The sequence below is a fragment of the Oncorhynchus kisutch genome, linkage group LG26 (assembly GCF_002021735.2).
Source record: "Oncorhynchus kisutch isolate 150728-3 linkage group LG26, Okis_V2, whole genome shotgun sequence".
NCBI lineage: Eukaryota > Metazoa > Chordata > Actinopteri > Salmoniformes > Salmonidae > Oncorhynchus > Oncorhynchus kisutch.
In genome coordinates this window covers 36231570-36244351 of record NC_034199.2, presented here as the reverse complement: position 1 = coordinate 36244351, position 12782 = coordinate 36231570, and the positions used below count along the sequence as shown (strand labels likewise).

Here is a 12782-nt window from a genome sequence, read left to right as displayed (position 1 = left end):
TGTGACTTGTCATGCCGGATTATAACTTGATTAGGAAATCATCTCCTTAATTTGAGAGTCAGGCACACCATCCTTTGAAGGTTACTGCATAGCTACTGTTTTTGCAGAGAAACATACCAACATGTACATGCCTGTATGTACATCCCTGAGGGGTCTCTGAAAATCAATGTCTGGCAGGATTTTATGGATTTAAACATGTTGACTTAGAAAATCAGATGCACCGCAACACACAACTTTGTAACGCAAACTCCCAACAAGTGATCTCCTTTCTCTGACACATTCTGCCACCCTCAGCATGTGTGCCCTCCACTCTATTTAAGCATATTACAGGAGCCTATTCCACAGATGGGTCATATATGATGGATTCTGTATGTCACCTTTCAGATGCCACCGAGGAGAAGAGATCATCAGCATTTTTTTAAATGGTGGTAAGAGAAATCCCAGCAGCAAGCATATTTCACCTTAGAGATGAGGCTTAGCTGTTACTACGCCTGCAGTCTATCCTTAAACCCCACAGACTCTTGTCAAAAACAGTGGACTATATAGAGAATAGGGTGCCATTTTGGATGTGGAGCAGTGTACCTCACTGCTCCACAGACCAAATCATGCTACAGATTAACACATGCTTTTAAAGAGTTACATTTCAAGGGATTTTATTGACTTAGAGGTTGTGAATCCTAAACTCCTATTGACAACAATGCAAGTCTAAGTGAAAACTCGATTGAAGAGGAAGTTAGTATTTGCCCGAATGAATAAAATTACGAAACACAATGAACGATATGACACTGTTATGGCCTTTTACTATGTAACACCCAATAGCCACTTCATCTTTTTGTTTTAAAAGAGACTGTCATGAGATGTCCCTAGATGACTAACTAACCACAAACTTATGACAGGTGCCCTTTGTTTTCATATGCTATATATGTTATTTGCTTTTGTACGTTTCCAAGGAGTCAAATAAAATGTTTTTGTCAGCTGATAGTGTGGTCCGGGTGTTAGATGGGTAACTGTTTTAACAGGTGATAGTGTGGTCCAGGTGTTAGATGGGTAACTGTTTTAACAGGTGATAGTGTGGTCCGGGTGTTAGATGGGTAACTGTTTTAACAGGTGATAGTGTGGTCCGGGTGTTAGATGGGTAACTGTTTTAACAGGTGATAGTGTGGTCCGGGTGTTAGATGGGTAACTGTTTTTGACAGCTGATAGTGTGGTCCAGGTGTTAGATGGTAACTGTTTTTGTCAGCTGATCGTGTGGTCCAGGTGTTAGATGGTAACTGTTTTTGTCAGCTGATCGTGTGGTCCAGGTGTTAGATGGTAACTGTTTTTGTCAGCTGATAGTGTGGTCCAGGTGTTAGATGGGTAACTGTTTTTGTCAGCTGATAGTGTGGTCCAGGTGTTAGATGGGTAACTGTTTTTGTCAGCTGATAGTGTGGTCCAGGTGTTAGATGGGTAACTGTTTTTGACAGCTGATCGTGTGGTCCAGGTGTTAGATGGTAACTGTTTTAAACAGGTGATAGTGTGGTCCGGGTGTTAGATGGGTAACTGTTTTTGTCAGCTGATCGTGTGGTCCAGGTGTTAGATGGTAACTGTTTTTGTCAGCTGATCGTGTGGTCCGGGTGTTAGATGGTAACGGTTTTAAACAGGTGATAGTGTGGTCCAGGTGTTAGATGGTAACTGTTTTTGACAGCTCAATGAAAGAGATTTCACAATTTCACAAAATAACACAAGTGGCCGGCAGCAAAAATTCCACAAGGCAGCCAGTCAGTCACCATTTCGTATAGGAACATGTTATTTTGTGGTGGCTAGATCATAATGACTACAACAAAAGACTTGGACTTACTGAAAAGACAGAAGCATTATGTTCTTTCTGTGTGTCAGACAATCGGTGAGGCCAACCTATATGATCCCTTACAGAAAAAAAACACATGATTTCAACTGTGGAACACTTCACATGTGATCTTGTGCAGTTTCATGTTATCACATGTTGCTTTACTGTTGTCATCACATTAACTTCACATAACATTACATGAAAACGTGTTTTTGAAACACTTCACATGTGATCACGTGAAATTCATGTGATTTTTCATTGGGATGACAGATGTAAATACAGGGAATTATTTTGATTGTTTACCTGTTGTTCAGAATCTTTCTCATAGTTTAATAATTTAAGGTAGTCTTTGGACTGGATGTATATCTTAACTATTATTCTCAACATAGGCACACCAAAATTAAACTAGGCCAGTTATTTCAACAGATGTTGTGTATACGTTGAGGGAAATGTTTGTTTCCCATTCTTATGGTTGATTGGATAAAAAAACGTCAATCAATTATGACCTATGATATCTAGTTATCAATACCTTCTCATTTTTTCCCCATGATGTATACGTCAACAATTCCCAAGTCGCTGCAGTATGCAATGACACAACCCTGGGGAAATATAATTTGGCAATGGTGACATACAATTGTAAAGACGTACTGCCACCTCGAACAAAACAACTCACCTTTCTTGTCCATCAGCCACATAAAGAGCAGCCAAGGGGTGAACCCTACTGGTCCCCACAGAACCAGCACGGCGATGTCAGATTTGGCGAAATCGTACGCGTGAATGGCAGAGTTCTGAATTGGGCCCCAGGTGTTCCATACCATCCCTTGCATGAACGCCAATAAAGAAAATAGAGTCAGAACCAGCCATCTTCTCCCGTAGACTCGGCTGTAAACTGGCTGAATGCTCGTCTCGGGGTTAGGAGGAAAAATAAGTGGTTCCCTTTCGTCCTCGGTACTCGATGCAGCACCCATCGCATTTCATACAACGTAGCGTTCGTTCAGCAGTGACTTAATCCGCGCGCGATGTCCAATATTCGATTACACAATGGCAACAAATGTATCTAACTTCAAAATCAGTTGCCCAGAGAAACAATAACAACCCATGTCGCTGCAACAATTCAAACTGCACTGCGCATGCCTGAACGGAAGTGGTCATAATTTTGAAACTTAAACCCGTTGTCATCCATGTTGGGCCCTTCCTCAATAGATGTGAACGGGATTTTCAGCCCTTATTGAGTCGGAATGGCCCCCTAGTTTAACATTACGGTATTATTGGGAAAAAGTCGCTCACGTGGGTTTTGTTTACTTCCTCTTTGATTTGTTCGTGGACGTGTAAAGAAAGGTGAGCCCCAAATTATTGCTGTGCTTGCCAAACTGCATACTTAGGTTTATTTTCGTGAAGTGTGGTGAGAGTTTAGATATGTGTCATTCTTTTATTATCAATTGTATTCTATGCTGTTGTCACAATATAGTTGTAATATGTGTGTTTGTTTGAGTCTCTGGTTAAGTGATAATGCCCGAGAAGCCAGTGTTTGGAGGATATATTGGTACGGGTGTTGTTGGCCCGAGACGAAGTAGAGAACCGGTCTTGTGCCGAAAATCTCCCCCATTTCACGTGAACGCGCACACACTCAATTCTTCATTACTGCGACTTGCTTGATGGACTCTGTTGCTTGTGCACTCTGTTGTCAGTTTAGCCTATATTTCACTGATCTTCGTAGTAGAAGACATTTTTTATGTGTGTCCTTCAAGGCAGCTGTCAATGATCCCGTTAGGCTGCGTTTCATTTTTTTTTTTTATGGCGATTTGATCGCGGGGGAGGCACTAGTAATGTCTCCAGTGTTCGGTTTGGCCATTTGTTTATAGGGTATTAGTCTATAAATAAATCTCTTTGCCAAAATTCGTCATCTCTCCCATGTCTTATTCGACAAGTAGTTGTGAAATGTTTATTGCTTGCCTACATTTTACTCCCTCTATGTTTAATGTAACACACATACGTTAATTATTAATTTAGGTTGCCTATCCTGGCGTGAAGTTTGTTCTATAGAAAGTATTTGACTGATGTGTGCCACAGAAATTATTTGATTATAGTGACAAAATTAAGGAAATTAGAAGAGGGTGGGGAGGATTTCGGCAAGGCCATTTTCTTGCCTTCTATCTTGGGACTGTAAGGCCTGGCACACTTCAGAATCATTTTGGTAGCTCATGTTGATCAGTAGTGTGTGCCACAGAAAGTATTTGACTCTAGCCACAAAATTAAGGAAATTAGAAGGGTGGGTTAGCAGGCAAGAAAATGGCTTTGCTGAAATCCCCATTGTCAGCTCGGGGGATTCAATCTTGCAACCTTACGGTTAACTAGTCCAACGCTCTAACCACCTGCCTCACGAGGAGGCCGCCTGTTACGCGAATGCAGTAAGAAGCCAGGGTAAGTTGTTAGCTAGCATTAAACTTAAATCATAATCACTAGTTATAACTACACATGGTTGATGATATTACTAGTTTATCTAGCGTGTTGTGCGTTGCATATAATCGATGCAGTGCGCATTCGCGAAAAAGGACTGTCGTTGCTCCAACGTGTACCTAATCATAAACACCAATGTTTTTCTTAAAATCAATACATTATGCCTTGAATCTATTCTACCTTGCCCAAAAACCGGTTCCTTTTCCTCTCTGTTCCGAACTTACTAGACGGCCAGTTCTTAAAATCTTTAGCCGTACCCTTATCCTACTCCTCCTCTGTTCCTCTGGTGATGTAGAGGTTAATCCAGGCCCTGCAGTGCCTAGCTCCACTCCCATTCCACAGGCGCTCTCATTTGTTGACTTCTGTAACTGTAAAAGCCTTGTTTTCATGCATGTTAACAATTGAAGCCTCCTCCTAAGTTTGTTTTATTCACTGCTTTAGCACACTCTGCCAACCCGGATGTCCTAGCAGTGTCTGAATCCTGGCTTAGAAAGGCCACCAAAAACCCTGAACTTTCCATCCCTAACTATAATATTTTCCAAAAGAATAGAACTGCCAAAGTGGGAGAAGTTGCAATCTACTGCAGAAATGGCCTGCAGAGTTCAGTCTTACTACCCAGGTCTGTGCCCAAATAATTTGAGCTTCTACTTTTAAAAATCTGCCTTTCCAGAAACAAGTCTCTCACCGTTGCTGCTTGCTATAGACCACCTTCTGCCCCCAGCTGTGCACTGGACACACAAATTATCAATGAACCTACCAGGTACAACCCCAAATCCATAAACACAGGCACCCTCATAAATATCATCCTAACCAACCTGCCCTCCAAATACACTCTGCTGTCTTCAACCAGGATCTCAGTGATCACTGCCTCATTGCCTGCATCCGTAATTGGTCTGCGGTCAAATGACCACTCCTCATCTCGGTCAAATGCTCCCTAAAACACTTCAGCGAGCAGGCCTTTCTAATCTACCTGGCCCGGGTATCCTGGAAGGATATTGACCTCATCCCGTCGGTAGCGGATGCCTGGTCGTTCTTTAAGTAATTTCCTCACCTCACCATGCCCCTTTCAAAAAATGTAGAACTAAGAACAGATATAGCCCTTGGTTCACTCCAGACCTGACTGCCCTCTACCAGCACAAAAACATCCTGTGGAGGACTGCACTAGCGTCGAATAGTCCCCACGATATTCAACTTGTCAGGGAAATCAGGAACCAATACACAGTCAGTAAAGCAAAGGCTAGCTTTTTCAAACAGAAATTTGCATCCTGTAGCTCTAACTCCAAAATGTTTTGGGATACTGTAAAGTCCATGGAGAATAAGAGCACCTCCTCCCAGCTGCCCACTGCACTGAGGCTAGGAAACACTGTCACCAATGATAAATCCACGATAATCAAATTTCAATAAGCATTTCTCTACGGCTTGCCATGCTTTCCTCCTGGCTACCCCAACCCCGCCAACAGCTCCGCACTCCCTGCAGCTACTTGCCCAAACCACCTCAGCTTCTCCTTCATCCAAATCCAGATAGCAAATGTTCTGAAAGAACTGCAAAACCTGGACCTGTACAAATCAGCTGGTCTACAAAATCTGGACCCTCTCTAAAAATTATCCGCAGTCATTGTTGCAACCTGTAATACCAGTCTGTTCAACCTCTCTTTTGTATCGTCCGAGATCCCTAAAGATTGGTAAGCTGCCGTGGTCATCCCCCTCTTCAAAGGGGGTGACACTAGACCCAAACTGTTACAGACCTACATCCACCCTGCCCTGCCTTTCTAAAGTCATTATTAAAGTAATAAACAGATCACTGACCATTTCGAATCCCACCGTACCTTATTTTCCGAGCTGGTCACAGTTGCACCTAAGCCACACTCAAGGTATTAAACGATATCATAACCGCCATCGATAAAAGACAGTACTGTGCAGCCGTCTTCATCGACCTGGCCTAGGCTTTCGACTCTGTCAATCACTGTATTCTTATCGGCAGACTCAACAACCTTGGTTGCTCAAATGACTGCCTCGCCTGGTTGACCAACTACTTCTCAGATAGAGTTCACTGTGTCAAGTTGGAGGGCCTGTTGTCCGGACCTCTGGCAGTCTCTATGGCAGTACCACAGGGTTCAATTCTCGGGCCGACTCTTTTCTATGTATATATCAACGATGTCGCTCTAGCTGCAGGTGATTCCATGAGCCACCTCTATGCAGACGACACCATTCTGTATACATCTGGCCCTTCTTTGGACACTGTTACAAACCTCCAAATGAGCTTCAATGCCATACAACTCTCCTTCCGTGGCCTCCAACTGCTCTTAAACGTTAATAAAACTAAATGCATGCTTTTGAACTGATCGCTGCCCACACCCACCCGCCCGTAATTTTAATCATAGGTACACTTCAACTAAAAAATCCATAAAATCACATTGTAGGATTTTTAATGAATTTATTTGCAAAATATGGTGGACAATAAGTATTTGGTCACCTACAAACAAGCAATTTCTGGCTCTCACAGACCTGTAACTTCTTCTTTAAGAGGCTCCTCTGTCCTCCACTCGTTACCTGTATTAATGGCGCCTGTTTGAACTTATCAGTATAAAAGACACCTGTCCACAACCTCAAACAGTCACACTCCAGACTCCACTATGGCCAAGACCAAAGAGCTGTCAAAGGACACCAGAAACAAAATTGTAGACCTGCACCAGGCTGGGAAGACTGAATCTGCAAAAGGTAAGCAGCTTGGTTTGAAGAAATCAACAGTGGGAGCAACTATTAGGAAATGGAAGACATACAAGACCACTGATAATCTCCCTCGATCTGGGGCTCCACGCAAGATCTCACCCCGTGGGGTCAAAATGATCACAAGAACGGTGAGCAAAAATCCCAGAACCACACGGGGGGACCTAGTGAATGACCTGCAGAGAGCTGGGACCAAAGTAACAAAGCCTACCATCAGTAACACACTACGCCGCCAGGGACTCAAATCCTGCAGTGCCAGACGTGTCCCCCTGCTTAAGCCAGTACATGTCCAGGCCCGTCTGAAGTTTGCTAGAGAGCATTTGGATGATCCAGAAGAAGATTGGAAGAATGTCATATGGTCAGATGAAACCAAAATATAACTTTTTGGTAAAAACTCAACTCGTCGTGTTTGGAGGACAAAGAATGCTGAGTTGCATCCAAAGAACACCATACCTACTGTGAAGCATGGGGGTGGAAACATCATGCTTTGGGGCTGTTTTTCTGCAAAGGGACCAGGACGACTGCTCCGTGTAAAGAAAATAATGAATGGGGCCATGTATCGTGAGATTGAGTGAAAATGTCCTTCCATCAGCAAGGGCATTGAAGATGAAACGTGGCTGTGTCTTTCAGCATGACAATGATCCCAAACACACCGCCCGGGAAACGAAGGAGTGGCTTCGTAAGAAACATTTCAAGATCCTGGAGTGGCCTAGCCAGTTTCCAGATCTCAAGCCCATAGAAAATCTTTGGAGGGAGTTGAACGTCTGTGTTGCCCAGCAACAGCCCCAAAACATCACTGCTCTAGAGGAGATCCGCATGGAGGAATGGGCCAAAATACCAGCAACAGTGTGTGAAAACCTTGTGAAGGCTTACAGAAAACGTTTGACCTCTGTCATTGCCAACAAAGGGTATATAACAGTATTGAGATAACAAAAGTTTATTGACCAAATACTTATTTTCCATCATAATTTGCAAATAAATTCATTTAAAATCCTACAATGATTTTACAATGATTGAAGTATAACTATTATGAAAATTATAGGCCTCATCTTTTTAAGTGGGAGAACTTGCACAATTGGTGGCTGACTAAATACTTTTTTGCCCCACTGTATAGTATGTGGACAACTACAAATACCTAGGTGTCTGGCTAGACTGTAAACTATCCTTCCAGACTCATATTAAACAACATTCCAAAATTAAATCTAGAATAAGGCTTCCTATTTCGCAACAAAGCCTACTTCACGCACGCCGCCAAACACCCTCATAAAACTAACTATCCTACCGATCCTCAACTTCGGCGATGTCATTTACAAAATAGTCTCCAATACTCTACTCAGCAAATTGGATGCAGTCTCACAGTGCCATCCGTTTTGTCACCAAAGCCCCATATACTACCCACCACTGTGACCTGTATGCTCTCGTCGGCTGGCCCTCACTACATATTTGTCGCCAGACCCACTGGCTCCAGGTCATCTAAGTCTTTGCTTGGTAAAGCTCCGCCTTATCTCAGCTCACTTGTCACGATAACACCCACCCATAGCACGCACTCCAGCAGGTATATCTCACTGGTCATCCCCAAAGCCAACACCTCGTTTGGCCACCTTTCCTTCCAGTTCTCTGCTGTCAATGACTGGAAAGAGTTGTAAAAATCGCTGAAGTTGGAGACGCATCTCCCTCACTAACTTTAAACATCGGCTATCTGAACAGCTTACCGATCGCTGCAGCTGTACACAGCCCATCTGTAAATTTCCCATCCAATCTAACCTACCTCATCACCATATTGTTTTTATTTACTTGTTTGCTCTTTTTTACACCAGTATTTCTACTTGCACATCATCTGTTCATCTATCACTCGTGTTCATTTGCTAAATTGTAATTACTTCGCTACTATGGCCTATTGCCTTACCTCCTCACGCCATTTCCACACACATACTTCTTCCCCCCCTATTGTGTTATTGACCGTACGTTTGTTTATCTCATGTGTAACTCTGTTGTTTGTGTCGCACTGCTTTACTTTAACTTGGCCAGGTCGCAGTTGTAAATGAAAAGAAATAAAACATGTATAAAAAAATGTTGGTTAATGGCTTGTAAGTAAGCATTTCACGTTAAGGTCTGCCTGTTGTATTCGGCACATGTGACAAATACCATTTTGATTTGATACATCCATAACAATGAACAAATCAAATGTATTTATATAGCCCTTCGTACATCAGCTGATATCTCAAAGTGCTGTACAGAAACCCAGCCTAAAACCCCAAACAGCAAGCAATGCAGGTGTAGAAGCACAGTGGCTAGGAAAAACTCCCTAGAAAGGCCAAAACCTAGGAAGAAACCTAGAGAGGAACCAGGCTATGTGGGGTGGCCAGTCCTCTTCTGGCTGTGCCGGGTGGAGATAACAGAACATGGCCAAGATGTTCAAATGTTCATAAATGATCAGCATGTTCGAATAATAAGAAGGCAGAACAGTTGAAACTGGAGCAGCAGCACGGCCAGGTGGACTGGGGACAGCAAGGAGTCATCATGTCAGGTAGTCCTGGGGCATGGTCCTAGGGCTCAGGTCCTCCGAGAGAGAGAAAAAAAGAGAGAATTAGAGAGAGCATATGTGGGGTGGCCAGTCCTCTTCTGGCCGTGCCGGGTGGAGATTATAACAGAACATGGCCAAGATGTTCAAATGTTCATAAATGATCAGCATGTTCGAATAATAAGAAGGCAGAACAGTTGAAACTGGAGCAGCAGCACGGCCAGGTGGACTGGGGACAGCAAGGAGTCATCATGTCAGGTAATCCTGGAGCATGGTCCTAGGGCTCAGGTCCTCCTCCGAGAGAGAGAGAAAGAAAGCGAGAATTAGAGAACGCACACTTAGATTCACACAGGACACCGAATAGGACAGGAGAAGTACTCCAGATATAACAAACTGACCCTAGCCCCCCGACACAAACTACTGCAGCATAAATACTGGAGGCTGAGACAGGAGGGGTCAGGAGACACTGTGGACCCATCCGAGGACACCCCCGGACAGGGCCAAACAGGAAGGATATAACCCCACCCACTTTGCCAAAGCACAGCCCCCACACCACTAGAGGGATATCTTCAACCACCAACTAATGATGCACGATTTCACCTTGCATAGAAAATGTATTCTCTCGTCAGGATACGGTTGTTCAGAGGAGCTAGCCAACAACACAGCTAACACAATCCCTTCAAACTGAAGCTGGACACTGTTGTTCAGAGGAGCTAGCCAACAACACAGCTAACACAATCCCTTCAAACTGAAGCTGGACACTGTTGTTCAGAGGAGCTAGCCAACAACACAGCTAACACAATCCCTTCAAACTGAAGCTGGAAAGACCGCAAACTGTTTTACATGTTTTCTATTTATAATTCTTTGTACATATCAATACAAATTATGCTGATTCATGATTTCGACTGGCTGAGAAAAGCTGTCTGCCTGTCGCATCTTGGCTTCCGACACATTCATTACTATGGGACATCTGGAGATCAAATTGAAATATCAGAACAATGTTGCAAATGTCGGTGAGACCGTCAGCAAGGTTTATACAAATCTCCACCGTTAAACAAAATGTCTAAAAGAAATGGGAGATCATGTCTAGATGCTTTTTATAGTGGAGATCAAGTTTATAAATTGCCTGGCTGTGCTGATGACAGTGGATTGTGCAGTCAGATGGAACAGAGTAAATCGGCATTTTTAATGTCATAGATTAAGCATGTGGTAATTTATGAAAAAGACACTGGCTGGAATGCGGTTTTAACCAATCGGCATTCAGCATCCGTTGTATAATTACGTTTAAGATCATTTGATCTGATGATGCAGATGACAGGCAATCTTGGCTATGTGGCAACAAGAGTGTCAGACACAAATCACATAGAATTTGGGCAACTAGCGAATAATAATTGTATTAATGAACCTCTCTCCTGACCCTGTTTATCTGTTATCCTCAGGCTCAGCTATGACCCCCAAGCCCTTCAGCCCAGAAGAGATCCAGAAGATCCTGGGATCTCTCCAGAGGCCTGCCGTCTTCCTCAACATTACCTGTGATTGGCCAGTGCTCCTCTGGACTGTAGACCACCTGTCACGATGCCTTGGAGGGAAGGCTGTCCGGTTCAGAATGGGAAGGAGACAGCATGAAAAGAAGAGTAAGAGAACGACCCAGTGCAGAAACGACTCCAACCCCTACCCCCTATGCACGTCATGCACCCCTACCCCCTATGCACGTCATGCAGCCCCTACCCCCTATGCACGTTTGGTATGACACTACAAGCTTGGCTCACCTGTATTTGGGGAGTTTCTCCCATTCTTCTCTGCAGATCCTCTCTAGCTCTGTCAGATTGAAAAGGGAGTGTCGCTGCACAGCTGTTTTCAGGTCTCGCCAGAGATGTTCGATCAGGTTCAAGTCTGGGCTCTGGCTGGGCCACTCAAGGACATTCAGAGAGTTGTCCCGAAGCCCCTCTTGCATTGTTTTGGCTGTGTGCTTAGGGTCGTTGTACTGTTGGAAGGTGAACCTTTGCCCCAGTCTGAGGTCCTGAGCAGTCTGGAGCAGGTTTTCATCAAGAATCTCTCTGTACTTTGCTTTGTTCATCTTTCCCTCGATCCTGAGTACTCTCCCAATTGCTCAGTTTGGCTGGGCAGCCAGCTCTAGGAAGAGTCTTGGTGGTTCCAAACTTCTTCCATTTAAGAACGATGGAGGCTACTGTGTTCTTGGGGACCTTCAATTACCCTCCCCAGATCTGTGCCTCGACACAATCCTGTCTTGGAGCTCTAGGGACAATCCCTTTGACCTCATAGCTTGGTTTTTGCTCTGACATGCACTGTCAACCGTGGGACCTTATATAGATAGATGTGTGCCTTCCCAAATCATGTCCATTCAATTGAATTGACCACAGGTGGACTCCAATCAAGTTGTTGAAAAATCTGAAGGATTATCAATGGAAACAGGATGCACCTGAGCTCAATTTTGAGTCTCATAGCAAAGGGTCTAAATACTTATGTAAATAAGTTATTTTAATTTTTTATACATCTGCAACTAATTCTAAAAACCTGTTTTCACTTCGTCATTATGGGGTATTGTGTGTAGATTGATTAGGGGATTTATTTTCTCCATCTATTTTAGAATAAGGTTGTAACGTAACCAATGTGGAAAACGTCAAGAGGTCTGAGTACTTTCCGTATGTACTGTGGGGTCTGAAATGATTGACACCCTTGTTAAAGATCAGCAATAATGACTGTGTAAAATAAATAATTAAAATACTGGGCTTTATCGTATGCCCCCAAAAAGTTGGGAATTACTTTATTTATACTAATACAATTGCTCAGATTTATTAGATTTTTTTCCACCTTTATTTAACCAGGTAGGCAAGTTGAGAACACCTTTATTTATCCAGGTAGGCTAGTTGAGAACACCTTTATTTAACCAGGTAGGCTAGTTGAGAACACCTTTATTTATCCAGGTAGGCTAGTTGAGAACACCTTTATTTAACCAGGTAGGCTAGTTGAGAACACCTTTATTTATCCAGGTAGGCAAGTTGAGAACACCTTTATTTATCCAGGTAGGCAAGTTGAGAACACCTTTATTTAACCAGGTAGGCAAGTTGAGAACACCTTTATTTAACCAGGTAGGCAAGTTGAGAACACCTTTATTTAACCAGGTAGGCTAGTTGAGAACACCTTTATTTATCCAGGTAGGCAAGTTGAGAACACCTTTATTTAACCAGGTAGGCAAGTTGAGAACACCTTTATTTAACCAGGTAGGCAAGT

At 43.3% G+C, this 12782-nt stretch overlaps 2 protein-coding genes across 2 annotated transcripts in view; one reads left to right on the top strand and one right to left on the bottom strand.

Annotated features, from left to right (window-relative positions):
• The window catches only part of LOC109870841 (solute carrier family 49 member 4-like), an 81929-nt gene extending 78953 nt beyond the window's left edge, over positions 1–2976 (bottom strand). Inside the window, exon 1 of the mRNA XM_020461501.2 lies at positions 2499–2976. Coding sequence (XP_020317090.1) covers positions 2499–2793 — 295 coding nt within the window. The 5' untranslated portion in view covers positions 2794–2976. The remainder of the gene's footprint in view (positions 1–2498) is intronic.
• Positions 2977–3012: 36 nt separating this feature from the next.
• Positions 3013–12782, top strand: part of LOC109870840 (HSPB1-associated protein 1 homolog) — a 33049-nt gene continuing 23279 nt past the window's right edge. The window contains exons 1-2 of the mRNA XM_020461500.2: positions 3013–3163; positions 10970–11164. Coding sequence (XP_020317089.1) covers positions 10978–11164 — 187 coding nt within the window. The 5' untranslated portion in view covers positions 3013–3163; positions 10970–10977. The remainder of the gene's footprint in view (positions 3164–10969; positions 11165–12782) is intronic.